Source organism: Drosophila gunungcola, assembly GCF_025200985.1.
Source record: "Drosophila gunungcola strain Sukarami chromosome 2R unlocalized genomic scaffold, Dgunungcola_SK_2 000012F, whole genome shotgun sequence".
Classification (NCBI taxonomy): Eukaryota; Metazoa; Arthropoda; class Insecta; order Diptera; family Drosophilidae; genus Drosophila; species Drosophila gunungcola.
In genome coordinates this window covers 246,883-274,368 of record NW_026453170.1, presented here as the reverse complement: position 1 = coordinate 274,368, position 27,486 = coordinate 246,883, and the positions used below count along the sequence as shown (strand labels likewise).

The 27,486-nt window shown below is 42.8% G+C and overlaps 5 protein-coding genes across 8 annotated transcripts in view; 2 read left to right on the top strand and 3 right to left on the bottom strand.

The window, feature by feature from the left end:
• LOC128255971 (uncharacterized) overlaps positions 1–15,667 on the top strand; it is a 33,230-nt gene extending 17,563 nt beyond the window's left edge. Inside the window, exons 3-4 of the mRNA XM_052985926.1 lie at positions 2,590–4,609; positions 15,128–15,667. Coding sequence (XP_052841886.1) covers positions 2,590–4,609; positions 15,128–15,331 — 2,224 coding nt within the window. The 3' untranslated portion in view covers positions 15,332–15,667. The remainder of the gene's footprint in view (positions 1–2,589; positions 4,610–15,127) is intronic.
• A 61-nt stretch (positions 15,668–15,728) lies between these two features.
• LOC128255975 (uncharacterized) lies at positions 15,729–17,057 on the bottom strand. 2 transcript variants are annotated; one of them, XM_052985934.1, is made up of 3 exons: positions 16,487–17,057; positions 16,125–16,251; positions 15,729–15,916 (listed from the first exon to the last, which is right to left on the bottom strand). In XM_052985934.1, exons 1-3 carry the CDS (start codon positions 16,915–16,917, stop codon positions 15,902–15,904), a joined length of 573 nt encoding a protein of 190 aa, XP_052841894.1. In that variant the 5' UTR covers positions 16,918–17,057; the 3' UTR covers positions 15,729–15,901. The 2 variants fall into 2 exon arrangements, with proteins under 2 accessions (XP_052841894.1, XP_052841893.1); XM_052985933.1 differs by having other exon boundaries at positions 15,729–16,251.
• A 136-nt stretch (positions 17,058–17,193) lies between these two features.
• LOC128255972 (cullin homolog 1) lies at positions 17,194–20,685 on the top strand. Of its 2 annotated transcripts, none has more exons than XM_052985928.1 (4): positions 17,194–17,354; positions 17,928–19,041; positions 19,104–20,150; positions 20,213–20,685. In XM_052985928.1, the coding sequence occupies exons 2-4, from the start codon at positions 18,166–18,168 to the stop codon at positions 20,612–20,614; spliced, it is 2,325 nt and encodes a 774-aa protein (XP_052841888.1). In that variant the 5' UTR covers positions 17,194–17,354; positions 17,928–18,165; the 3' UTR covers positions 20,615–20,685. The 2 variants fall into 2 exon arrangements, with proteins under 2 accessions (XP_052841888.1, XP_052841889.1); XM_052985929.1 differs by lacking the exon at positions 17,194–17,354 and adding an exon at positions 17,402–17,632.
• A 235-nt stretch (positions 20,686–20,920) lies between these two features.
• Positions 20,921–23,252, bottom strand: LOC128255974 (odorant receptor 43b). 2 transcript variants are annotated; one of them, XM_052985931.1, is made up of 3 exons: positions 22,300–23,252; positions 21,297–21,654; positions 20,921–21,240 (listed from the first exon to the last, which is right to left on the bottom strand). In XM_052985931.1, exons 1-3 carry the CDS (start codon positions 23,073–23,075, stop codon positions 21,163–21,165), a joined length of 1,212 nt encoding a protein of 403 aa, XP_052841891.1. In that variant the 5' UTR covers positions 23,076–23,252; the 3' UTR covers positions 20,921–21,162. The 2 variants fall into 2 exon arrangements, with proteins under 2 accessions (XP_052841891.1, XP_052841892.1); XM_052985932.1 differs by having other exon boundaries at positions 21,297–21,547.
• A 140-nt stretch (positions 23,253–23,392) lies between these two features.
• LOC128255973 (probable lysine-specific demethylase 4A) lies at positions 23,393–26,893 on the bottom strand. The gene is given in 6 exon segments (XM_052985930.1): positions 23,393–24,063; positions 24,132–24,865; positions 24,867–24,996; positions 25,057–25,148; positions 25,210–25,526; positions 26,841–26,893. Coding segments are annotated over 5 exon segments (1,482 nt in total). The 5' UTR covers positions 25,366–25,526; positions 26,841–26,893; the 3' UTR covers positions 23,393–23,693.
• Positions 26,894–27,486: the final 593 nt, after the last annotated feature.

Genomic DNA, 27,486 nt, shown 5'->3' with positions numbered 1-27,486 from the left:
CTAAAACTAGATCAGTTGATGGCGCATGCGGTTGAAAGTGAAACAAGAAACAAACTTAGTTCAATCCACTCTTGTCAGAAAAAGGCAGTGTTGAGGCGTACCTAGATAGATGTACCTAGGTTCGTACCTAGGTAACATTTTATACTTTATACCTTACCTAGGTTAAACAAAATTTGAGTCTACCTTTTCCCTTACCTATTTACGATTTTTATTTCTCTTAAAAATGTGCCATGTTAGTTGTTTAACAAACTGTTTGGTTACTGAAATAATATTATTTGTATTTAAGTTAAAAATAAAAGTTTTAAAAATTGTTTTTAACCTTTTTTGTACCATTGCCTTACCTAAATTTTTGACAAATTTTATACCTTTTACCTAACCTAAGTACTAATTTTCTCAAATACCTTGTACCTTACCTAGATCCAAAAAACTAGTACCTTTCCCAACAATATCAATATAAGACCACTAAAAATGGTTTATGTTTACATTACCTCGAATAGTCTAATCGAATAAGCCTAATGATTTTATACTCTGAGATCAGAAGTAAAAGCTTGTTATAAAGACTTTGGATTAGAGGACTTTGAGTTGGAGAAACTCAACATTATTAGGCTCTGCCACCATGAATCTCAAAGATAACCACAAAAACGAAGAAAAGTGACCCCATAAATTTCCTCAAAAACAGTCGGTAGCCATCTGTAATGAGTTCGGTGAAGTTTAGTGCCCTCCACAGTGGGAAGCTTCCGTTCCATTCAATTAAGTTTCCATTTCATTTCGCTGCACTTAGCAACCCACCTCTTGCCACCCGAAGAGCTGGCTCCTTGGCTCCCCGAGTCACCAGGCACCGCCGAATTTCATGGTTCACCAAAAAGTTGGCCCACACTTTGCCACACATGCTGGCAGAGTAAAATAACCAAGAGTAAAGCCAAAAGCGACTCACAGCAGCAAAGTTCACTTGCATGCCTAACTTTACAGTTAGGCAGGGAAATAAAGCCGAAATACAGACCGAAATACAGACCGAAATCAAACAAACCGAAGGCTAAGCGAATTGCAACAGTAACTGAAGCCGAAATCCTGTTTAGAACGAGTTTATTTGAATTTAAATCGAATTGGTCTGTTGATGCTGAGTTTCTAAGCACGCGGTCAAATGTTTCGTTGTATATGGTATATATAGTATAGAAAGAACCAAATGTGATTGCACAACAAACCAGACATCTTCTGGACATCCGGGAGATATTCTCTGGGGAGTCTCAATCCAATATAATTACATATTTTGCATGTCAGCTGGCCGAGAAAAAAGGAAAACGTAAACAAAGTCACTAACCCAGTTAACCAGTTTTCGCTTTCGACTGTGCGGCTTTACAGCATTTACACTTTGGGCCAAAAATAGGTTAAAAATGTGTTTATTTCAGTTGGAAAATGTGCCTGCGCTTGCAACCGAAAGTCACCGAAATACTCACTTGAAAAAGTGATTGAAATAGCTTGCTTCAGTCTAAGCGAGAAAATTAATGTTAAATATTTTAGGGAGAAGCTAAACTATACCAAACAAAAAAGGAAGCAAACTTCGGCATAAATATTCTTGAAAACATTAAAATAATGATTTACTTGCGTATATATTAAAACACATTGAAGCTACGATGATTTGCAGCTCAATTATTTGAGTTCCTATGGCAGCTATATGATATTGTTTTCCGATTTTATTAAATTAAAAGCGTAATTCTAAACTGTCAAATTATTAAATAGTCAAAAAGAATTTCTAAAAAAAATTACAAAATAAAAAAGTTAAATTTTATTTTATAAATCGTTTTCCGATTTTAATAAAATTAAAATCGTAATTCTGAACTGTCAAATTAACAATAAGACAAAAAGTATTAAAAAAGAAAAACTACAAAATAGAAAAATTCCATTAAAATAAAAAATGTGTATATTTTTAGTGTTTCCATGGGAGCTATATGATATAGTGGTCCGATTTTAAAGAAATTTAAACTGTAATTCTTAAATATCTAACTAATTTAATTTACTATATGTCGAAGAACTAAAAAAAAAAATTAAAAAGTTATAATTTTTTTAAATTTATTTTTCCGATTGTTCCTATGGGAGCTATATGCTATAGTCGTCCGATACGGCTAGATCCGACTTATATACTACCTGCAATAGAAAGACAACTTTTGGGAAAGTTTCATGCAGATAGCTTTAAAACTGAGGGACTAGTTTGCGTAGAAACGGACGGACAGACTGATAGACGGACAGACGGACGGACAGACGGACGGACAGACGGACATGGCTAGATCGACTCTCCTAGTGATGCTGATCAAGAATATATATACTTTATAGGGTCGGAGATGTCTCCTTAACTGCGTTGCAAACTTCTGACTGAAATTATATTACCCTCTGCAAGGGTATAAAAAGCGAATTTTTGACCACAGTGCTCTGTCCGTTTCCCAGCTGGCGACGCGACGCGACGAGACGCATAAACAAAACGGCAGTTGCGAAAAACCAACAGAAACCGCTTTCCAACGCCAGGTTTCCCTTTCGTCAGAGTGTTGTTCGCAGATTTTCACAGCTCTTTCTTTATTTTCTCCGCTCTCTTTGCAGCACAGCGACCACTTCGGCACCGCCATCGTCCACGTCCACGGCAGCCACGCCAATGCCATCGAAGCATGCACCGGGCATGGGGAGTCCACTTGGTCACGACCAGCAGCTGGAGGTGTCCGCCGGCGCGGAGGAGCGCAGCAAGAAGTGCTCGGTGGCCTCCAATGTCAGCAGCTCGCATTCCGCGGATTCCGGGCTGCCAGTGGCAGCGGCAACCTCTGCGACGGCAGCAACATCTGCTGCAGCAGCAGCAACACAGGCCACACATGGCTCACACTATTCGACGGACAAAAGCGGGTCGTCCGGTTACTACAGCTCCAACGTGTGCTCCACTTACTCGCTGGACGAGCACATCTACTGCGAACCGGTCATCGATGTGCAGGAGAAGCTCAAGAGCGTGGCCGCCAGGCAGCGGCAGAGGCCGCCGCTCCGGCTGCCGACGAAAGTGGCGGCTCCGCAGCAGGTGGCTTCGGAGGCGGGACCACCAGCAGCCGCGGCCTCCGCCGAGAAGCTGGCCGCAGTGAAGAGTCAGCTCTCGGACATGCAAGATGCGGCTGGAGCTGCATCCAATGACCACCAAGTTCAGGCGAAGAGTGAGGCGGCGGCGGGGCTGCACCACTACAGCGACAAGCTGCGCGTCCTGGAGACGAGCATCGAGAATCTGGACCGCCACCTGAAGACCTTTCCCTGCCTGTACGCCCAGGAGCATATTGTGAGCTTCATGCAGGCAGCCGGAGGGAGTGTTGAGGTCCCATCCCACTCCCTGGACATTGGGGAGAAGCTGCGGGCCTACAACCAGCTACCCACCATCATGGAGCAGCAGCAGCAGCAACAGCAGCAGCAACAGCAGCAGGAGCCGCTGGTGGATGACTCCCTGCTGGACATCGACCTAGATGCCTTTCTCCTGGCCTCCCATGTGGAGCACCGGGGCATCGACAATCCCAGCTTTCTGAACGACGAACAGCTGGCCGAGAACAACTACAAGTGCGCCAAGTACATCAACTCCTGCCCCGAGGATGCCTATCGCTTGGAGAGCGAGAGGGGCGGCGCTGGAGGACTGGGAGTGGTCGTAGGTGTGGGCTCAGGTGTGGGCGTGGCAGAGAAAACCTACGCCAAGCGGTACGAGGATCAGCTGCATTTCCAAAACACTCGCGAGCTACTGGAGGATGTCCGTGATAAGATACGCCTCCTGTCGCGTGCCACGCCCCCGCCCTCGGACACGCCCACGCCCGCCAGGACGCCGCCCCCGGACGTGCCCAAGGAGCTGGAGGGCATGATCCACACGCTGAAGCACGAGCTGGAGTCCTACCTGCAGCGCATGAACCAGCACAGTGAGCAGGAGCTGCGGCAGCTGTGCAGCGGCCTGGGTCGCCAGCAGCACGTGGTCCGCCTGCAGAACGCCCTGGAGCGCAGACGCAGCTGCGCCGACCTCCAACTCAATGCCTACGAAGCGGTGCGCGACGGAGTGCTGATCTCCGCCAGCGGCAGACCGCTCAGCGTCCGCGAGCAGATCATGACCATCCGCTGCGCCAGCGACCCCAACTTCAAGATGAAGCGTAAGTCCATTGCGGAGATCTTTCCCGCCGCCGAGTGCTACGTGGAATCGGAGGTGACCACCACCAGCCTGTCCTGCAGTGGCACGCCCTCGCCCTCACCCTCGCCCGCCTCCACGCCGCAGCTGGAGCTGGAGGCCCTGCATCCCGGCCTGACCACCACCACGGTCGTCACGCAACTGCAGCGGAACCTCACCTTCCACAAGCCCATCCTAGCGGTGGCCAGTTGCAGCCAGGGATGTGGAACTATGACCGCCGGCGGGACTTCTGGCGACAAGGCACGGGATCGGGAACGGGAGAGGGAGCGGGAACGCGAGCGGGAAAAGGAAAGCATCGCCGAGTGGCACCGCAAGAAGCCCAGCATCTGGGAGATGTACTACGGCACCAACCGGCTCCATCAGTCGCTCCTCGGAAAGCAGCGCAGTGGAGGCGAACTGGTCGTCAGCAGTGCCCAGCCCACTCTGTCCTATGTGAGTATCGGGGAAGAATGGGGTAAAAGGGGTAGTCAGTGTGTGTGTTTTGGTCACATCTTTCGGTAGACACAACATTTCTCAAAATCGATCAATTATTTTAGAGGTTGAAGAGCTATTAAGACAAGTGCAGCCCCTTTGCCGTGTCTATCTATAAAGCTCTAATAAATATAAAACTTATTTAAGTTTGCCCCAAAATATTACTTAATAGAATTGAAAAAAAGTTTCTTAAGTAATAACGTTTTAAAAATAGCTCAATTATTATTCCAACTTAACTCTGGAACTGTTACTAAAAAAAAGCTTACAATTTCCATTGAATTTTTAATATCCGATTCAATAAAGATGTATCTCCATAGCCAATTCGGTGAATGAGCATTCACTTTAGGGAATCTGGGATTCATGCAATCGCACAATAACGATTCAATTTCCTCCATAACGAGTGAATTAATTAACAATAATTTATCTTGGCTTGCATTAAATTGAGATTCTATGCCAACAAATTCCACTTCCGTTCACTGAATTAATAAGGCAGAAACCGAAACTTTAACATACAAAAATCAAAAACACCTACTGACGAGGTTGGAAGTCGTGTCGATTGCACCTTACCTTCTTAAAGTATTGTAACGAAAAATTATTATATATTTTATGTCAAAAATACAACATTTTTGGCAATTTACTCATTGAGCGCGCAGCAATAAAATATTTTCGCTTTTTTCCCAATCACAGAATGTAATATACAACCATCTTTCGTTAAAGCTGATCGTTATTTTTATCTATATCATCCTTTTATATACACATTTTATATAAAAATATAAAATATTTTAAAATTTAATAATAACGAAGTTGAGTGCGTTTTTCATATGTGGTCTCATCATAATAGGAAGTAAAAGAGTTCTGTTCAGAGCTATTTTAATTTTGGGACTATATACATATATTTTTTGCCGCACACATTCACTCGATTCGTAACTACTTAACTGCCTTCCACTGTGATTATATTAGGACTTGTTGTAATTTGTTTAGTATTGAGTTAATAAGCAGTCCTTTGCCTTAAGTCAACTACGGTGATTAATCCTTTCGGTTTGGAAATAACCTTAAGCCAGTGACTTCGGATTTCCTTGGCTTGAATACGAATGATGTATAATTAGCAAAACTCGGGTCAAGTGTGTTCCGAAATGATAGCCATATTTAGATCAGCCGGCGCTTGCAGAGATAATTATGAACTGGCCGGGCCAACGAGGCGTATGATTAATGCTCCGGCTAATTGCAGCCAAGCTTTGTTGCAGCCCGAGGTCGACCAGCCCCATGGAAATTGAACAAAATAAACAATCGACTAAGCAAACTATCGCAAGCTCGCACAGCGATTTGCATGGCTTCAGGTGCGAGTTGCCCCCAGCTCATTAGGCTGCCCAATTCCTCGTCCAATTCGCATTCTAAGCTGGTTCGTGCAGCTACAGTTGATCAGCCTCATCCTTGGCCGCAATGCTACCCATTTTGGTAGCATCGTGAGCCGGGTAATGCCAACTCCCGCACACTGTTGGCCATTGGGACTCACAGCCCCGTCATTACCCACGCCAGAGTTTATTATGCGCCAGGCGGTGCCATCGATATACAGTAGATGGCATCGATGCAGTCACAGATTGAGTCAGAGTCAGGGCCCCTGCGATGCGGCAGTTTGATTAATGAGTCTGCCCGGCTACTGTTCCCCTTTCAGCCAAAGATCTCGATAATTACGTCTAATGCTGGTCCCACTCCACTGCAAACAGCTGCCAGATCATTTACCTTGCCATCGGACTCAATGGCTCTTCAGTTAATGCCAGATTAAGTCATAATGCCGATAAGTGACTGCAAATCGAGCAATTTCATTGGGATGCAAATAACCATATTGGAATTGGCGTCTCAGTTTATTGGTGTGGCATTTGTTCGTTTTCTATTCATATTAACCATTTATTTAATTGAAGGCAGAGATAGAAAAAGTTCTTCATATATTTTCATAATTTGATAAATTTTGATTAAGTATGCAGAGTTATTTGAGTGGATGCACGATTTTTTTTAATAAATTTAAGAAATAAACATTTAATTTGAAATAATAAAATTATTTAGACAAGTAAGCAAACTTTGGTAAGCCGACTTTTATGTACCCTTGCAGCTACTATTCCGCATCAATCGAATCTGCCAGTAATGCTGACTTAAATAAATTAAAATACCCTCTGCAGGGGAATTAAATTATCTTATATTAATTGTTGAAGGGTATTTGACAGTCTGATAGCCGCCTAAGAATGCTGTTCGTTGCGGACGGAGACTCTTAAAATTCCGTAACCAATTTTGGCTTCCGTTCTACGCCTTCCGTTTTCGGGCAGCGGCTTATGCAATATCCGCAGCCGCGATTCAAGCGATTCTGGCCGGCGTTCAATCGCCGAGCTCACGCCCGGCATCCCAATGAGTTTTCACTTTCGGCCAGGCAGTCGTCGCGGTTTGTTCACCTTTGTGGAGCAGATAGCGCTCTATCGCGGGCGATTTGAACTTGAGTGCTGCTGTGGGGCAAACGTGCGAAAATACGGTTAAGCGACACTGTACCAGTTAACCTTTAAATTCCGTTAAGAGCGCCGCGGCAGTGGCAGCCGCATCTTGGCCAACTGGCCATCGATTGCGGCCGCGATAACCGGCCAAAAGCAACTGACATGCAACAAGTGGCAAGAAGTTGCCCTACAGCTCGGATGACCTTTAAGGACGTTGGCGAAATTCCGCAAAGACAGAAGCCGCCCCATCCTGAAGCTGGGACCTCATCCGAGCCCGCTCGAAACCCGTCCCACGGCAATTGGCCGGCAGCAAACGAAACCGAAATCTAAACGGGTTTGCTGTCATGACTGCCAAAACGAAATCGAAACCGAAACCGAAAGAGAAAAATAAACAACACTGGAAATGAAAATGAAAACGAAACTGACAACGCAGCGAGATGTAAGGCGATCTGGTCCAAAAGCGGCCAAAAGTGGCCAAAAGCTGCACGCGTTTTAGCTGCCACAAAGTGTTGCAATCGCAATCGCAACCACACTTACCACCGGTGGACAGTGGGCAGTTACCACCGCACCACCACCACCACCACCTCCACCACCACTCAATAGTTAACTGGGTTATGGCGGATTCCATTTGGGGGGCAGGCCTCAAGAGCAGTTGCTGGTCATGGAGTTGTCAACCTTCTTCGGTTGCCACTTTGCATGGGGAGGCTGTCGATTGGGCCTTTTGCTTGAGGCTCTCACTCAGAAAAAATAGAGGATAATGGCTAGGCTCATCTTATTTACGTTTATATAATCAATACGGTTTTTTTTATTTACGTTTGTGTTAATAACGACTTTATTTGACTAGGAACGAAGTGGTAAGTTTTAAGCATTTTTGTATATGATAAAACAAGTGATTAATTTAACATTTTAAATTTACATATGTATAATATTAAAAAAAAAATTTTTAATCGGAAACAAACAATTTTAACAAGTGCAATCTGTTGATATTCTTTTGCTTAAAAACTGTTTCAACAAACATTTTTAAATTTTAAAATTATATAAAAATACTATAAAATCAGTTTAACTGATTAATTTCTTAAAATTAAATTTTAAAAACATAAAACGTGTTATTACAATTTGTTATTTTTTTTATAAAAAATTGCGCTATTTTTATAATAAACCATTACTTTTCTTAAATACTTAAATTAAATTAAATTTTACAAAAACAATTGGTCTCATTTTCCCCTGTGCACTGACCGCCTTGGGGGCTTATGTTAATGACAACGGAGGCCCAGGGATATTGGTTCCACGGAAGCTGGGGCACAACCCGCCATTATGGTATCAAATTTCCACCTTCAGCCCATACGGCATGTGTGCCGAGGGAAAGGCAGCAACTAATTAGACTGCCACTGCCACCTGAATTTCGCCATTCTGCCACGCCTCCCCAGAGGCACGGCCGCCCACTCTGGCGGTGGTGACTCAACCGGCCAGCCTCCAATTGCAATTTCCCCACTGCAAGGCGGAGCAAACAGCGGAGCAAGCGAAAGAAGAAAATCCATTTGCAATTGCATAAATGTTTGCACACTTTTTAAATTGAATTAAATCCGCTGCTCGCGCTCGCGACTCGTGGACTTGTTGCCACACTTTACTCTACTTAGCATATGTCTGTTAATTGGCGAAGACAAAACAAAACTAATATGCGTAAAAGTGCCCCATGAAGACATTCACCTGCGACTGGGCCAGACGGCGGATCAGTTGTTGACTTCAGCTCGGCGCCAATGGATCAGGGATCAGTCTCGGGAACAATGGATCAGTGAGAAGTTTCCCGAAAAAAATGGTACAAAACGGATAAACTTTAATCACTATAATGTAAAATGGCATATTGAAAAATATTTACAAACAATAATTGGGACAATATCATAGGGATAGCTCAACTGAGCTTAGCTTTGGCTTTAACAGTTATCAGCCTCTTTCAAAACGAACCAGTTAAAAAATGGCAATCTTGTGAAAATGAATACCCTAACAGCATGAAACCAATCTAAAATATCTAAAAATTTTTTATAAAATCAAAACATATCGTGTGAAAAGTGAGTCCTGTTTGGTTTGTCTAGAGTGAGGGTTCTAAGTCTTAGGGTTCGGTGTTGTATTGATTGATTTAAAGTACAAGAAATTCTAAAATTAGAATCGAAATTCGTTATTTAAGAAGATGCATTACAACATCGAGACACACAATTCAATTTTTTGTTAAAGACCGATTTTTTGCCTTAAATAAAGAATTTCGTTCATGAGTTTAGATCGTGTTTTTCCCGCAGTGTGTGGCTTTATACCTATTTTTACAAGAGTTGTTGGCTTAACAAAAAGTGTAAAATGTCACAAATGGGTCGTGCCGGGCTGATCTGCAAATAGACCAAAACAATAATGTGCAAGTGCCGGAGAAAATACCTAGACACCCGTGTTCGCAGATGAATCTCAGTACCAGAGATAACACTTATATGTAGACAATCCGAGTTGCATCGAGTGAACTTCCATTGCCGCGACGTGAGCAAAAATAGAGATCCCGCCCGGCAGAGATTACGACGGTCGGCCAGTTGTACGTGGACGTGTTTAAATTTTGTTTTCTCTTGGAGTGATTTTCAAACCTGATGTACTTGCTCGTCGGGTAGCCGCACTAAACTTGGCCAACTTCCAGAGCGACAGCGGGGAAACCGAAGCGCTTTCAATGTCAGCGGCGGAAAACGTGTGCGGCAAATTAAAAAGCCACCGCCGATCGATGGATTTTCTTTCAGAAATTAGCACACACCCAAAAGCTGAACCCGTATTTGGGGGGCACCCATTCGATGTGATTCAAGGCCGGGCTGAGCGGGAATTTACAAGCAGTAGTCGATTTCTCATCATTTTGCATATCTTTGGCGAATTTATGATTTTTTTCTTCATATAATTTATTTATTTAGTATTGTGTGCGTGTGCGTGAGCGTGAGCGTAAGCGATTGGTGGTGGCATCATTTGCAAATTAGCTGATGGACAAGAGAAGGCGTCTCCCCTGGCGTCAAAATCGGAAACATATTCCGCCACCTTTGGGGGCCCAAGTTTCAATTGAATTCATCTCCGCCCACGGCGTTTTACACCACAATTGCACTTCATTTGGCATGGCAAGCCAATAAAACCGTTACACTTCAACTCCCACAAGCTGGGGGTATAAATAGTAAATTGCACATAAATAAATTTTAAACACTATGCACTATTGAGTGATTAAAAATAAATATGTATGTATATTTTTCAGATCAAGTTCAATCAAGATTGTTTAAAATAATGGCGATCATGATTGCTTAACTTGGAACTTTGAGAATATGTAACTCATTTAATTACCACCCTTAACCACCCGCATGTACAGTGTACATATGTATTTTTATTTCCAAAGTAATTATTTCGTATTGCCTTTCATTCAAACGGATTTTTTATGTATGAATTAATATCGTATCGATCATCATTTAATAATAATTTCTCTGTGTGTATCGCTGGCAGGCAACACACTGCAAATGCCGGAATGCGGTAATGGCCCCGCAGCCTCTGGCTCTATCTCTATCTCTATCTCTATCGTCTTTTGCCGATTACGTCTTGCCTTCTCACAGTACTTTGACTGATAAACAGCAGCGGTAATAATGAATATACATTTATGTACATACATATATCAATTCATACATGTGTATATATGTACATACATGCATATGTATATTCCCCGTCTTTGAACGGCATCACTAACCTCAGACAAGCAAATCATCAAAAAGGGAGAGAAAAGAAGCCGGAAGGCAAAAATGTACCGCAAAGTTGAGTTCGTTTCAATTTCTCATTTCGATTATGTTTGTGTGACGGCTCGAACGCAAAATACAGTAGATATTGGCTAAGAGTTTTCAGTGCACTAAATAGTTTAAAATGATATTAAGTCGGTGTTCTTTTTAAGACCATGCATACAGGAAAAGAGTTTTGTCAACGAATACAACCAGCCATGGTCAAAAGGAACACAATTAAATGGCATTTCTTAGCCTATTTAGTGAACCTTTTAATACAAAAAAACAGATATTTCTAAAAATACACAAACAAGTATCAAATGGCCTGGTCACATAATGGGCACAAATTCGTTAAACTGCTATTATAGATAAATTAATAACAATTTAAACTAACAATTTTTATAGAGGGTTAGTATTTAGTACTCTATCCAATATTTTCATGCGCTCCACCAGCTTTTGGCAACATTCCATTGCTTTAATACCGTTGATGAAAGTTTCGGGTCGTTTTCATAAAAGTCCACTTCACAGGCATGTTATCAAAAGTGTATGGGTCCGTTGTGCTCTTTAATATATCTTAATATTGATATCGACCCATAATACCATGGATTCGGACAATCGGGCCCACTCCATGCCAGGAAAAGGCACCCCAGCACATGATATTTCCTCCTCCATGCTTTACAGATTTTGTCGTATTGTTTGCCTGCCCTATTGGGTCTCATCCTACTTATATTAGTTTTATCGCTCCACAAACCAACACGAAATCATTTCAAATACTGTAGATAATGTATTCTTCGCCTTTAATTTTTTTAAAAATATTAAATCTTTTCTGTATTTTACATAACAAATATAATTGGGTGATATTTCTAAGCAATATCCACTGTAACAAGCTAAACAGAAAAAGAAATGATCACCCGGATCGAAAAAAAAATGCAGCTTGATGCATACCGCAAAAGAAACTAAAAAAACAAGAAAAACTTCGCTATACAAAATTTTATATATCTTGCAGTTAGAAAAAAGGTTTTAGTGAGGTCGGTTGTTCCTATTTTTAAAATATATTTTACTTTTTCGTATATTTCGTTTTTGAATTGACAAAAATCGTTCTCTCATTTTAATTGAAATCAGATTTTTCATATATGTACATATGTATGAACATATATTTAAGCGTGTTCGTTCAAAAATATCAAAGTTCTATTAATTTTTCAATCCTTTTAATGACAATTTATATTTTTGTATAGAAACGGACAGACGGGTATATTTTGATTTACTCGGCTTAATGCTCCTTATCTAAATTAAATATGTACATACATACATACATACATATGTTATGTGGTTGGAAATGTCTCATTTGCTGCGATGCAGACTGCTCACTAAAATTATAATACCGTCTGCAAGGGTATACAAATTCCAAAAACTCGTCGCAATCACAATAAGATGCAAAAATAGGTGTGCACAAATTTTTGCAGGCAAAATGGTTTGTTCGCCTTGTTTGCCACAGCTCAATTACACACATGCCAAGACGAGTGTGTGACGAAAGCTATACAGAGACACACAAAATTACTCTTGAAAGCCCTTTTAATGACCGCATTGCGTATACGCCGCTTTCACTCTCGAAATTCGATAAACGATTCAATCTTGGTTTTGGTAGATACGAGGGCTTTTGCGGATTTGTAAACTTTTAAATAAACAGAACTTTTGCCTCGCCTAATTGAAAGCCAATGTGATGAAACTTCTGTAAATGAAATTTTCAGTGGGGAAATTATGTCACTTCCGCCGGAAATTGCTCTTGAATTTGTCTCAGTTTTTTGAATGCATTAATTTTTTTTCTGTTAATATATAGATATATAGATATGTACATATAAATGTACATATGTATGTATGCTGAGCTAATGCATATTTTGTTAAGCTTGCACCTGACTGAGAGAAATTTGCAAAAGTGTTTCATAACTTTTAACATGTTTAGCGAGAATTTGCCAAAAAAAAACATAAACAAAAAATCATCAACAAAAACTGTTAACGTTTTGTTTCAAGTCTGCCTTTTGCTTTTTTTCGCTGTTACTGAACAAGATTTCAAGGTTGTGTCGCTAAAAGTAAGGCGAGCGGGAAAAAAGTGAAGATGCGCACAGGCGAAACATCAGAAACAAAAAAAGCGAAGAAAACAAAGCTCAGTGGGTCAAATTGTTGTGCGTTGGAGCCCTTTTTGTTGGTTTATTTTCTCAATTTGTTTTAGCATATGGCCACGCCCCGCTCAACTGCAAATATTGGCGGGCTGGAGACGATGTTTGGGCCGTGATTTATGGTTAAACATTTTGTGACCTGAAATGCCCGAACGAGCCGTGTCTAAATTTTGACTCGAATAGGATCGGTGCGAGTTTGCACGATTAAAACGATCGTAAGCAATGTCAAGAAAAGATCGTCAGCGGTTGGTGATGGTCAGCGATTTACATAAAACCGAAACGCTTATATCATCAAATATTAATTAACTTAATTGCAGGTCCAAGTGGCATTTACAGTCGAACTTTTGGCAACGAACTGCCTTAGGCCGAATTATAGATAACTCAAAGGAAATTGTTAGTTATTCTCACATGCATTTTGAATTGAAACTAAACAAGGGTCTACGAGAAATTGGTGACAAAAACGATTTGTAATGAGGGCTTGAAAAAAAATATAACGAGAATCCAATTTTTTAATCCACGATTAAACGTTATTTAACAATAAATTATTTAATATTTTTTTGTAATTTTAAGATCTTAAATGTAAGTTTTTAAACTTATTTAAATACAACAAGAAAATAAGCAATCTTCGGCAAGCCAAAGTTTATGTACCCTTGCAGCTTTTGCAAAAATGAAATTTAATTGTTTAAAAACATTGATTCTTTGATGATATTCAGCTCAATTATTCGTTCGTTTAACAAATTCAAAAGCGTAATTCTGAAGTATTAAACCATTACATTATACAAAAGAAAAATAAAATGTAAAAAATTGAGATATTAAAATTTTTTTTAATTTTTGTTCTTTATTTTTTTTTTTTTATTTTCCGATGTTCCCATTAGAGCTATATGATATAGTCGTCCGAATTTAATGAAATTACAACCGTTATACTGAAATAAGAAACCATTACTATATTTCGAAAAACTAAAAAAAATAAACAAGAACAGAAGCTAGCTTCGGCCAGACGAAGTTTATATACCCTTGCAGCTATTGCCAAAACGAAATTCTTTAAAACATCTAAATTTCGATTTATATCCGTGAATGTTTAAAAACATTGAAGCCATGACGATTTTTAGATCAATTATTTTACCGTTCCTAGTGTTGTTTTCCGATTTTAGTAAAATTAAAATCGTAATTCCGAAATTTTAAACCGTTACTATAATCAAAAGAATTGGTTAAAAAAATTACAAAATGAAGAAGTTGCTAAAAAACTATTTTTTCTTTTATTTTCTGATTGTTTCAATGGGAACTATGTATATGGTAAAGTCAGCCGATTTCATTCAAATTTAAATCGTAATTCACAAATATTAAACCAATACTATCTCGAAGAACAATAAAACAAATTAAAAAACAGCCAAGTAACAATTTTTTTTTTCGATCGTCCGAAAACAACAACCTGTAATAAACTGAAAGTTTGCGTAGAAACGGACAGACGGACAGACAAGAACTTGGCTTTTATACCCTTGAATAGGTTATTATAATTTCAGTCAAAAGTTTGTTCCTTATCAAACATTATCTGTCATAATAAATAAATATATAAATAAACAAAGAAGCATTCAATTTTACTGGGTCAAAAGTCACTGAAAAGTCTGTAGAAAGTCTCTGTAAAGTTGAAGTATTATGTATCCGCCGTGTTGGCCCAGGCTTAAAGAGGACCGTTTTATGCAAAACTTTTGCCGCGACCGCCTCATTGTGATGCATTCGTTCCCTGCCAAATCAACTGTCAAATAGTGAAACAGTGAGGACCCTATAATAACAAATATTTTTGATCAACATCACTAGTCATTGCGTTGCTTTTGACTGAGATTATAATACCCTCTGTTGGAGAGATACAGGTTTCCATATTATTCATTCTTAATCTTAATATGTTAATGGAGTGGTTACAATTTAAGGGCACAATGGCTTTTTAAATTATTTTTCAATGAAAAAGACCATCACTACCTTACCAACGAACATCCGAATAAAAAGAGGACTACATTTTACCCTACCATCGAATATCCACAACTAACAGCACACTCCTTTCCTCCACAGCCATCCTCACGACCCGAGTCGGACTTCACGCTGGACCTGCCACGGGCCGAGCAGCTGCGCTTGAAAATGGAAAAGGAGAAGAAGTTCCGCCAAAGATGCCGCTTCATCACCACGTTCCTCAGCCTGGTCTTCTTCCTGCTGACCGTAATGGTGGTGAGCCTAGTTCTGACCCGCGGCAAACGGATGTTCGGCAGCATGATTTGAGGCGACCCGATCAGCGACCACCAGTTAGCACCTTAATTCGAGTCTGCAAATCAGGGTAACTGCAGAAAATTACAAACTACAGTGCCAACCAGAAATGTAAAACGTAAACGAAGCTCAAGTTTAGTGTTAGTGGTAGTCGTAAGCCCCTCGTGGTTTTTTTTGGCAGGGCAGGACCGCCACGGCCGCAGTCGCAGTATTGTTAATAAATTATTTATGTGATCCTAGTTGTTAAGTCCGAGTGAGTGCATTTGTTTCTGTGCGTTCTCGTATACTGCCTGTATCCAGCCTATCGTTTGTCAAACCTATTGTTAAGCCCATCAAACTGTATTAAATATAAACGTATAACTACTTTTAGCTAAAGTCTTGTGAATGTGTGGAGAATAAACAGAATACCGAGTATATTTAATATAACATTTATTAATATGGAACATCGACGCATAGCGAGGTGAAAGCATCCGAACTTTTGAGATTTTTAATGCCTTCGGGTCATCAGCGGCATCCTTGTACTTATAGACATATATATATCATCGTTATCGTTATCACAAGTGGTTTTGATTTCCTTTTGATTCGTTAAACCTGAACCAACTAGTGGGAGAAATGCACAGAACTTAGAAATTAGTGGGCTACGTTGGTTATTGGCTGGCAGCTACAGCGTAAATCTACAAAGCGATAAATAGCTACGAAATAAGGCTAGATCTGCTGAGAAGTGTCGGGATGGCGGTGCGGCCAAACGGATCTTTGGCGTGTGCTTATGTTGGCTATTTCATAATATGCGAATGTTCTGGCGATTGACCTCGAACACGGTGTGGTCCTCGTCGTCGCTATTCACGTCCTCGATGGCCATGGGCAGCGGGGTCAGCTCCTGGTTGGCCCGGTCGCCCTGTACGCCGTACTTGCGCTCCGCTCGGGACAGTCGCAGCCTGCAAAGATTGGCAACAAGCAAGATTAGTCTTACATGTTTTGTACATAGATTTAAAAACTAGTAAAGATATTATTTTTTATACGTTTAAGGTACATATGTATGTAAATATTTTAAACCTTCCCTATTGGGATATTATCTAAGTCGTATAACCACACTTAACATGATAAATAGCAGTTCATGCGAGCCATTTAACATTCAATTTAGAAATGAAGTTTCCAAACCATTCAGCTCACCGGTAAACGCGCATCACGAGCAGCAAAATAGCCGTACTGGTTATGCCCACCAGGATGTAGACTACAGCTTGCCCGGGGAAGTCCATATCGGAAGACATACGGGTCTGTTCAACATGGTCCGTGGGACGACTTCCCGGAACTTCCGCAGCGGGAGCCTTGAGCTGTGGTTTCGGTGGTGCAACTGGATCAGGCGACCCCTTGCTCACGACCGTCATGGAATCCTTTGGTCCTGGCAAGGGATCTTCGGTTAACGCCTTTTTCACGGACGAGTTCTTATCCTTTTTGGCCTCCGCTTCGGCAACCGGTGCACTCTTCTCTGAAATTTCCACTGCCTTTTGGGGTGCCTGTGTGGCTGCTGCGTCACAGGATCGCTGGTGGAATAGAAGCAATAGCAGCACTGCAGCCACTAAGTAAAAGTAGCTGCAATTCATTTCTTTTATCCAATTCAAAATCGTTACAAAATTTAACCGGTTTTTTTTTTGGATAAACAATGACTTCTTAAATTTCTTGACTGTTTTTGTTTTGCTTTAGAACGCCAGAGTTGCCACAAACGGAAAAGCAACTGAGATGTAAATGTAATTATAATACCAAAAATATAAGATTGCTCGATTTGGTCACACTCAATGGTTTGCGTGTAGGGAAACATACAAAATATGCTGCATTTAACAGCAGCTTGTCAGAGAAAAAAGATGGTCGATGGTTGAGGAAAATCATCGATAGTATCGAATCGATTTAAGTTCCAGCTCTAGTTAGTAATAAACGAAAGTTAGTGATTTTCACTGAAAAGAAGTTGATTTAATTATAGTTCCAATTGCGAAATACAGCTTTTAATTTAGTATAGTTTATTTTACGCAGCGTCTGGCAACAGGTAATTTGGTCACAGCCGTAGCAACGCCAGACGAAATGGCGACCTGTGAAAATGGCGAACAAAAGAAAAAATGTGTGTGTGATCCAAGGGAAATCAAATCACGACGTCACAGAAAAAAAACTCGGGTATACAGCTATGTTACAGGAAAATATAGAGTTGAGAGTGTTCCTCGCACACCAAATTAAATAAATTTAAATGCAATGCGATGGTTATGTGCGCTAGTTTTTTTTTTTGCATTTAATGCCTTTGTGTGAGTGAAGGCGAGGGCGACTGCAAGTGTGAGTGTTTATTTAACCAGGAAGTTGGGTTTTTGAACACGATCTATCGATAGGCGGGGGCGGCGGAGGGTGCTTCACTTGCCATCCGATTGGTCGATACCCTACACTTCAAGGTATGTTCGACCATGTTGCATTGGCGCATTACACCTTGAGCCCGAGTGTCTATATTCCGCAAGCCTCTCTTTTATTGCTGTGACATTGGATCATAATAGGCGACCTTCGGGTCGACGCTTTTTACGTGGCGAGGCCTACCACATTCCCATTCAGTTTCTGTATCGTTTCGTTTCGCACGCAGATTGACATTTAAAATTCCAAAATTCGAGCACTGATTCGCCAAGATTCCGGCCACCGCTCCCAGGACGAGAGCCGCCAAACGACGCCACCTGGACAGCAGTAGCAATCCACCGTCGACCGCGCAGGATACGCCACATAGGGCTATAGCCTCCGCCAGCCCAGCCCCTCTGCAGGCACAGCATCCTCCAGCGGGAGAAGGCAGAAGGCCGTTGCCACCACCCACCGCCACCGTCGTTAAGATGAACCGATCCAGCAACGCCCAGACCACACAGAAGCTCGTCAACCTGGACGACATTTGGAGCGAGCTGGTCGAGGGCATTCTGCAGGTGTTCGAGCACGAGAAGTCCCTCACCCGCAGTCAGTACATGCGGTTCTACACGCACGTCTACGACTACTGCACCAGCGTGACTGCGGCGCCCAGCGGACGGAGCAGCGGGAAGACCGGAGGAGCACAGCTGGTGGGCAAGAAGCTGTACGACCGGCTGGAGCAGTTCCTCAAGTCCTACCTGAGCGAGTTGCTCACCAAGTTCAAGGCCATTAGCGGCGAGGAGGTGCTCCTGTCGCGCTACACCAAGCAGTGGAAGTCTTACCAGTTCTCCAGCACCGTGCTGGACGGTATCTGCAATTACCTGAACCGCAACTGGGTGAAGCGCGAGTGCGAGGAGGGGCAGAAGGGCATCTACAAGATCTACCGGCTGGCCCTGGTCGCCTGGAAGGGTCACCTGTTCCAGGTGCTCAACGAGCCGGTCACCAAGGCAGTGCTCAAGTCCATCGAAGAGGAGCGACAGGGCAAGCTCATCAACCGGTCGCTCGTTCGCGATGTCATCGAGTGCTACGTGGAGCTTAGCTTCAACGAGGAGGATGCTGACGCCGAGCAGCAGAAGCTGTCCGTCTACAAGGACAACTTCGAGAGCAAATTCATCGCAGACACGTACGCCTTCTACGAGAAGGAGTCGGACGCGTTCCTGTCCACTAACACGGTGACCGAGTATCTCAAGCACGTGGAAAACAGGCTGGAGGAGGAGAAACAGCGCGTGCGCGGCCTCAGCTCGAAAAACGGACTGTCGTATCTGCACGAGACCACGGCGGAAGGGCTCAAGTCCACATGCGAGCAGGTGGGATCACCTACCATGTGTTTCTTTAAAATTCACGTACTTATAAAATCGGTATTTTTCAGGTTCTTATTGAAAAACATTTAAAAATATTCCACACCGAGTTTCAGAATCTGCTCGACGCAGATCGAAACGATGACCTGAAACGGATGTACACTTTGGTCGCCCTCTCACCCAAAAATCTGACAGATCTCAAGTCCATACTTGAGAACCACATACTCCACCAGGGCACCGAGGCCATTGCCAAGTGCTGCACCACCGACGCGGCCAACGATCCCAAGACCTACGTCCAGACTATCCTGGACGTGCACAAGAAGTACAACGCTCTCGTGCTGACGGCGTTTAACAATGACAACGGATTCGTGGCCGCCTTGGACAAGGCGTGCGGCAAGTTCATCAACTCGAACGCGGTCACGAACGTCAACACAGCCAGCAAATCCCCGGAGCTGCTGGCCAAGTACTGCGACCTGTTGCTGAAGAAGTCGTCCAAGAATCCCGAGGACAAGGAACTCGAGGACAATCTCAACCAGGTGATGGTCGTGTTTAAGTACATCGAGGATAAGGATGTCTTCCAAAAATATTACTCCAAGATGCTGGCTAAGCGTCTGGTGAACCACACATCGGCTTCCGACGACGCAGAAGCCATGATGATCTCCAAGCTGAAGCAGACGTGTGGCTACGAGTACACTGTCAAGTTGCAGCGAATGTTCCAGGACATTGGCGTCTCCAAGGACCTGAACTCCAACTTCAAGGAGTACCTGGCCAACAAGAATGTGACCATGGAAATTGACTTTGGCATCGAGGTCCTGTCCTCGGGCTCATGGCCCTTCCAGCTAAGCAACAACTTCCTGCTTCCCTCCGAGCTTGAGCGGTCTGTGCGACAGTTCAACGAGTTCTACGCCGCCCGACACTCCGGTCGCAAGCTCAACTGGCTGTATCAGATGTGCAAGGGCGAGCTGATCATGAACGTCAACCGCAATAACTCCTCCACTTACACCCTGCAGGCCAGCACCTTCCAAATGTCGGTGCTGCTCCAGTTCAACGACCAGCTCAGTTTCACGGTCCAGCAATTACTGGACAACACCCAGACACAGCAAGAGAACTTGATTCAGGTGAGATTGGATCTTATCATAGGTTATCGTTAGCAAGCGGCTTACTATGGGACATCTTTCAGGTATTGCAAATACTGCTCAAGGCCAAGGTGCTCACGTCCAGCGACAATGAAAACTCTCTGACACCCGAGTCGACGGTGGAGCTGTTTCTGGACTACAAGAACAAGAAACGCCGCATCAACATTAACCAGCCGCTGAAGACTGAGCTTAAAGTGGAACAGGAGACTGTACATAAGCACATAGAGGAGGACCGAAAGCTGCTGATCCAGGCGGCGATTGTTCGCATCATGAAGATGCGCAAGCGACTCAACCACACCAATCTCATTTCGGAGGTGCTTAACCAGCTGTCGACGCGTTTTAAGCCCAAGGTGCCCGTGATTAAGAAGTGCATAGACATCCTGATCGAGAAGGAGTATCTGGAGCGTATGGAGGGACACAAAGACACATATAGTTATCTCGCTTAAGTTCATGTTAAATGTAAAACGTTCGCTGTTTCATCTATGCCAGCCATTAAAATATCATCAGTATACTTAGAGATCGTGTAGACCCTCCGCGAACCCTCCTCCCCAGCCCGAAATAAACTGCCGCGCAAACACTTGAACTGTTAGCGAGCTAAAAATACTCCATGCTTCGAATTATATGTGCAACTCCCGCCAACGCGTCACAACCTCATCTCCCGCCCCCGAATGACATCACTTCAAAGGACCGGCCCGCAGCAGAGAGCAATATAGCCCATAGACAGTAGCAGTAGCATAGAAGGATCGGCCTCTGTAAAACTAGATTCCAATTTCCGAGAGCAGCCAATGCTCCCACCAAGCATCAGACTTCTGCAGGGGCTGCACGGTATACGTTTTAGCGATTTTCTTTATTACCCATTGTTTGATCAATTTTTGTTTTAACTAGTTTACGTTACTGATAACTCGCTGTATGCATATACGACTATTATACTACTACAAAGCAAACAAGTTTTAAGTTCATAAAACAATGACGATTACATTTGGTGCGGTTATTATTATTCTTGAATCTGCAATTTTTCATCCAGGTTCATTCCGCTGGCGATGGCGTAGACGGTGAAAGCGAACTTGGCCACCTGCAGGGATTCACGTTCGGATTAAGCTATGCTGCGCTTCTCTCAAGTTTACTCACGTTGATGTTGGTGGCCAGATTAATGTTGAATATATTCATCGCCGTGAACGTCATCGGCTGTTGGAGCTTCTGCAGAAACTGGAGGGCCGTCCGCTGGTACCGCCGGTCCTGCATCCACCACGCGGAGTGGAACAATGCGTCGGCCACCTCGTTGCAGTCGTCCACGATGGCGTTGCAGTAAAAGCAGAGCGGAAACGTCTGCAGAAGGACGGCCATCACGTAAATGATGATGCCAAACCGGGTGGACTGATCTGCGAACAACACCAGATTGATCATGATGACTCCCAGAATAGATCCGCATATGATGAACTGGGCAAAAATCGTGCCAGAGATGATCGGCTGAATGGCCTCACAGAAACTGGAGAATAAGGGTTTTTGTATAAGTTGTATCTTAGTTTTGTTATAACAAAAAAAAACGGTATAATTTATAACCTTTGTTCTCATATGTTAAAGGTCACAAAATACTATACCTAAGTAGATTATGTTGGGAAACGAGAACGGATGCTAGCCTGGGCAACTGGCCGAAGTGTTAATACCCTTGCGGTCAAGGGATGGACCTATAACTTGAACTGCGTACAAATACAAAAATCAAATCTCTAGGTTTTTAACTGAGCTCCTAAAAGGTATAGAAACAGACAGACGGACATGGCTATTTCTGACCAGAGTTTAATACATTCTGCAAGGATATAAAAGTTATTCTTTCAGCGCATTATATTGTAGATATTGGTGTGCGACAAATGTATTCCAAAACAACCATTTTTTTTAAGTTAAAGGCTTTGCGAAATGTTTATCATTTAATCAAAGGCAATGCAATTTTTAAATGAAAACTGCTTCAGGTATTCTTTTAGTGCACAAGAGCTCATTCTAAATAAAAAACAAGTGTTTATTCACATTGTATTGGGGTCTGCCACCAATGAATAACTTACAAGTTGTTTACATTTTATTATCAAAGTTTTCATTGAGCAGAAACATCTTACTCTTCGTGTTAACTGACGTCACTCACTTCAGCATGGTCCTGTGAGCCTTGATGCAGTCCACTAGACTTCTTAACATGGAGTCCGGGTCGCTGCTAGACTCGTTGTTCGCCTCGCCCAGGTGGACGATGCGATCCTTGAGCAGCAGGATGTGGGTGCGCAGGGCTGCCACGTAGATCACCGGGTACGAGTCGGTGGCTGTGGCTACGACTATTGCGTAGCCGATAGTGAAGTACTCCAGAAAGCTCTGGACATAGAGCTGCGTCCGATCCACGCGCCAATTTACCAACGGATAGTAGGTGTTGAACGGCACGCGCTCATGGAGAAGTCCGTCCAGCAGCGTGGAGGTGGCGTAAAGCACGTAGACCACGACGAAGATCAGGTACAACCTGGTGATGGCGGCCACCATGTCACGCACCTTGCGCTTCTCCTCCGACTTCACGCAGAACTCGTCCATCTGGTCGAAGTGTTTGTTGGCCAGCTCCAGTCGGGGCATGTAGATGACCAGCGTGAAGAACTTCAGGGAGAAGCACCAGGTGTTGAGGCACAGCTGAAGCGATTGCAGCAGCAGGTCCGGCGGGAACTCCGCCAGGTGGATCGTGTAGTTGACCGGGAAACTCACGGGCAGTATCAGCATATTGTAAGTGAAGGAGAGGACCCTCCAGATCTTGAGACCCACGCCAAAGTCGTTCCGTAGGTTCAAGCCCGAGAACCGGAGCGTTTCCAGCAGATAGGCATTGGAGTCCCTAGAACTGATGGGCTCCGATATGGGAGCTGGGTACATGAGCTTAAGGATTCCGAACATTTTTAGTTTCTACTGTCTCGGTTTAAGAATTTAGAATTAACTGCAGCAAAAGACAACCGCAATGCTTTTATAGCTCGCAAATCCTTGTTCTTAATTACTGGTTGCCAATTGAAAGGGCGTTCCGCTTATTGTTGCAAAAGAATTTCACATATGTCAAAATATATTGAAGGCTAAAGCGTTGTTCTTGTTTGATGGTAATAATTATTGTACACTTTTTTGGGCGTAACATTGTAAAAATATCTCGGTTTTGTAGCATTATTAATTATTGTGCAATACTTCCTTCGGTGGGAACGAACACTTGTTAAAAAAAAATTAAATTTGCAGGGACATATTTGGTCTCGTTCCATTTACAGCTTAGAAGATTTATAAATTTAAGACTCAAACTCACAAAAAACACGTACTTTTAGGTACGTGTGCATTTGCTTACATACATATGTATGTATGTGTGTCAGAAAATCTGTTAAATTCTATTCACAAGTCTTCTTCGTGATGGCGTCATTCTTAGAAACTATGAAAAATACAAAAAGACTATCACTACTAGATCTTTGATTGCAGCCGCACGAAAATCTAACAAGGAGATCGAAAGACTGCCTCAGAGCAGTGTCACTAGTGGAACCCTCAGTCTTCGTCGTCGAGTGTGAGTACCTTTGTCTGGAAGCGCATTCGTTTTGTGTTCTTGACCACCCCGTTGGTGAGCAGATTGACTCCGGGCTGTGGACAGGGCAGGGCGTTCCAAAGTCGCTTTACGCGCACCACGGCCTCCGAGTTGAAGTCGTATCTTTTTGAAGCCGCAGCTGGCTTGGGTACGGAAGCATTGGGTGGGAGTTTACGCAGCTTTACGACGGGCTGCAGCTGGCGACAGCTGTTGTAGCTGCTGACACTTGCCCTGTCGTCCTCATCCTCGGTGGCATCCGCTCCTTCTCCATTGGCAGCCATCGAGCAGCCGCGCTTTTGAGGCGATGTCCCCTTGGGTTTGGCTGCACGCAGACTGAAATATGTGGTAGCTTAGCTCAGTAAAAAAGTAATAGAGTTTAAATCTGTAGGCTATGATAATACCTCGCCTGGGTTTCATAATTATTTAAAGTAGGCGGCGCTGCTGCACATATTTTGCCCGGCTCCTCGGGGTGACAGCCAAGGTCCTGGCCCCTCAACCAGTTTTCATAGCGTTCCGGCTGGAAACGACGCACGAAGGTCTCCATCGAGATCTTGACCATGTCGCTGCGGCACCTGCAGATACTGGCCCGCTTTCCGTACTCGATCCAGCGCTTCGAAGCGAAGTTGGTGGACTCGGCGCCATTGAAGCCGTGGTTGAACCCCGCATGGTAGCCAAAGGGAAAAGTGATCATGATCTCGCCCGCCTCCTGGGTGATCTTGTTGTAGGGAATGTTGTGCTGGCGCAGCACCTTCGGACTGATCATGGTCATCTTGTGACGCAGATAGGCGTTGCATTCCTGGTAGTTCTCGGCAAAGGTTTCGTTAACCAGCTTCTCCAGGCGTCTGCCATAGGCCGGCGGAATGGCATACCAGGTTTTGGGTGCTCCGAAGTGCAGATAGTTGATGGAGTATAGATCCATGTCTTCGGTGTGCCAGGCAAAGGAGCTCTTCCACATGCCGAAGTAGAGGTAGGCCGTGTTCACGCCGTCAATGATGATGTTGTAGTCCGTGTTGACCAGGTTCAGAATGGTGTCCAGTCTCCCGATGTTCCACACGTCCAGTTCCTCGTCGCTCAGCGATCCCTTGACATCGGCGGCGTAAAGCGGCGATATGTAGGTGATGTTCTTCCAGTACTTTGCGCTCCAGATCGTCGTAGTCGAAGTGGCGCGGCGTCTGATGGAGTTCGGAGCTCGCCTTCTCCATGAACTGGCGCAGGGTCATTTGGCGGCGCTGCTGGATGTTGATCTGCTGGTACAGCCCGTGGGCCCTGCTATCCGAGGGAGTGACTTGGCATTGGTGAACTGGACATTAATCGAGCGACACTTACCCCGTGACCACTTGACAGATCGGCGCAGGAATGGTCATGTTGATGTTCTCTATGTCGTAGCCCGACTTCCGGGGCACCCATTCCGCCGGCGGCTGTGGGGCATCACGAACAATTCACTTGCAACCCGATTAAGCCAAGAATAGGGGCACATACCTGGATTTTGGCCAAGCCGGCTAAGTGAGCTCCGCGGGACTCTATGTGCTCTATGTAGGCGGAAAAGTCCTTGAACTCCTCGTAGCTGGGACGGAAGGTCATGATGCGGGGCACTTTGGTTTGCTCTTCATCGCCAAAAGAGGATCTCGTGGACATTTTGGAGGTTCAAACAATAAACCTAAGCAATTGACATTAATCCCCTGCACAAAGTGTGACCAAGGTTCTCTAAAATGGTACTCGTACTTCGGGAAACGCCATAATACCAAGTTCCGTTATAAAATATTAATTTCAATTTCGAAAACACTGAAAATAATAGACTGTGTTTTGTTACAGAAAAAAGAAAAGAAATACAAAATAAAACTATAACTTATTATAGTACATAATGACTATTATTAAAATTATTTTGGCTCTTTATCTATTAAGCCCTTTTTTCAACTTAGAACCACTTGAAATATAAATGCTTTTTATACCCTTGCAGACGGTATTATAATTTCAGTCAGAAGTTTGCAACGCAGTGAAGGAGACATCTCCGACCCTATAAAGTATATATACTCTTGATCATTATCACTAGGCGAGTCGATCTAGCCATGTCCGTCTGTCCGTCTGTCTGTCCGTCCGTTTCTACGCAAACTAGTCTCTCAGTTTTAAAGCTATCTGCATGAAACTTTCCCAAAAGTTGTCTTTCTATTGCAGGTGGTATATAAGTCGGAACGAGCCGGATCGGACGACTATAGCAAATAGCTCGCATAGGAACAATCGACAAAAAAAATTAAAAAATTATAACTTTGCTGTTTTTAAATTTTTCTATTAGTTCTTCGACATATAGAAATGGTTAAATATTTTAGAATTACGGTTTAAATTTCATAAAAATCGAACGACTATATCATATAGCTCCCATAGGAACAATCGGAAAAAAATACAAAAAAAAATTATAACTTTGCTGTTTTTAAATTTTTTTTATTAGTTCTTCGACATATAGTAATGGTTAAATATTTCAGAATTACGGTTTAGATTTCTTCAAAATCGGACGACTATATCATATAATAAAAATATAAAATAACTAATAATTGAGCTGCAAATCATTATAGCTTCAATGTTTTTAGACATATACGCAAGTAAATCATAATTTTAATGTTTTCAGAAATATTTAATTCTTGCAATAGCTGCAAGGTTATATGAACTTCGGCTTGCCGGAGTTTGCTTCCTTTCTTGTTTTTATTTTTTACAGGTAAACTAGCGGTGTTTTCCAAAAGTAGTAAGACCTGCGTTTTCTAGCTAAACTGTTTTAAAATTAACGAGAACGGAACCTAACTTCGGTAAGCCGAGGTTAAAATACCCTTGCAGTCATACCGAAAATTGAAGACAGAGTGCACTGCGCGAATATATATATATAAACGATTACAGCTATAGGACATAGTCAACTACAGATAGATCCGAAATTATTGTACATAAGGTAAAAAAAAGCAAAATATGTATACGCATAATTCTTTAAAAACACAAAATGAAGCAAATTTTTCCGGTTGTTCTTTTTGCGAATGCATCTGTTTTTGTCCAATATGATGGTATTATTATACGCAATTTTTTCGGGTATGAATTATTTTCGAATTTGGTTATAACGAGTACCCACTTACAGCCGTGTTTAAAATTCCATCGTTGACTGCTGGTTATAGCAATACTAGTTAAAGCAAATCACGAAACTTTAAAATTCGATTACAAGAAAACCATGGCCTACCGTGCCATTTTTTCTAAATGTTAATCTTTGAAAGTTGTCTTTTAATTTTCGGACCATATCCGACATTCGCGCATGCCGTCCACACAGATAGTCATCCTATCTGCTAATTGCAAAAGAAATAAGAATGCTGGTAAAATTTCATTCTGATAAAATTGGAAACTATGTGACTAGCTTGCGCAGAACAAACAGACGGCTATTAATGTTGATCAAGAATTTATGAACTTTTGACTTTAAAGTTAATATCCTCGGTAAGGGTATATTCAAAATACACATTGAAACCCGAAACGTTTGTGAAAGATCTAAATAAATGAAGGTGGCAATCTAATCTATTTACTTATGTATTACCCCACACTTTCTCCTTATGCAATACTGGTTAACACGATTAAATCCTTCAAGGTTGACACATCGCCTATATCGTATTTAGTCTTTCCCCAGAACTCACTTGGTGGATGCCTCTAATCGGGTGTCATAAAACAATTAGACCTGGATAGTCAACTGCTCGTGCCGGCACAATTCTATAAAAAAGTGCACAAAACAAGAGATTA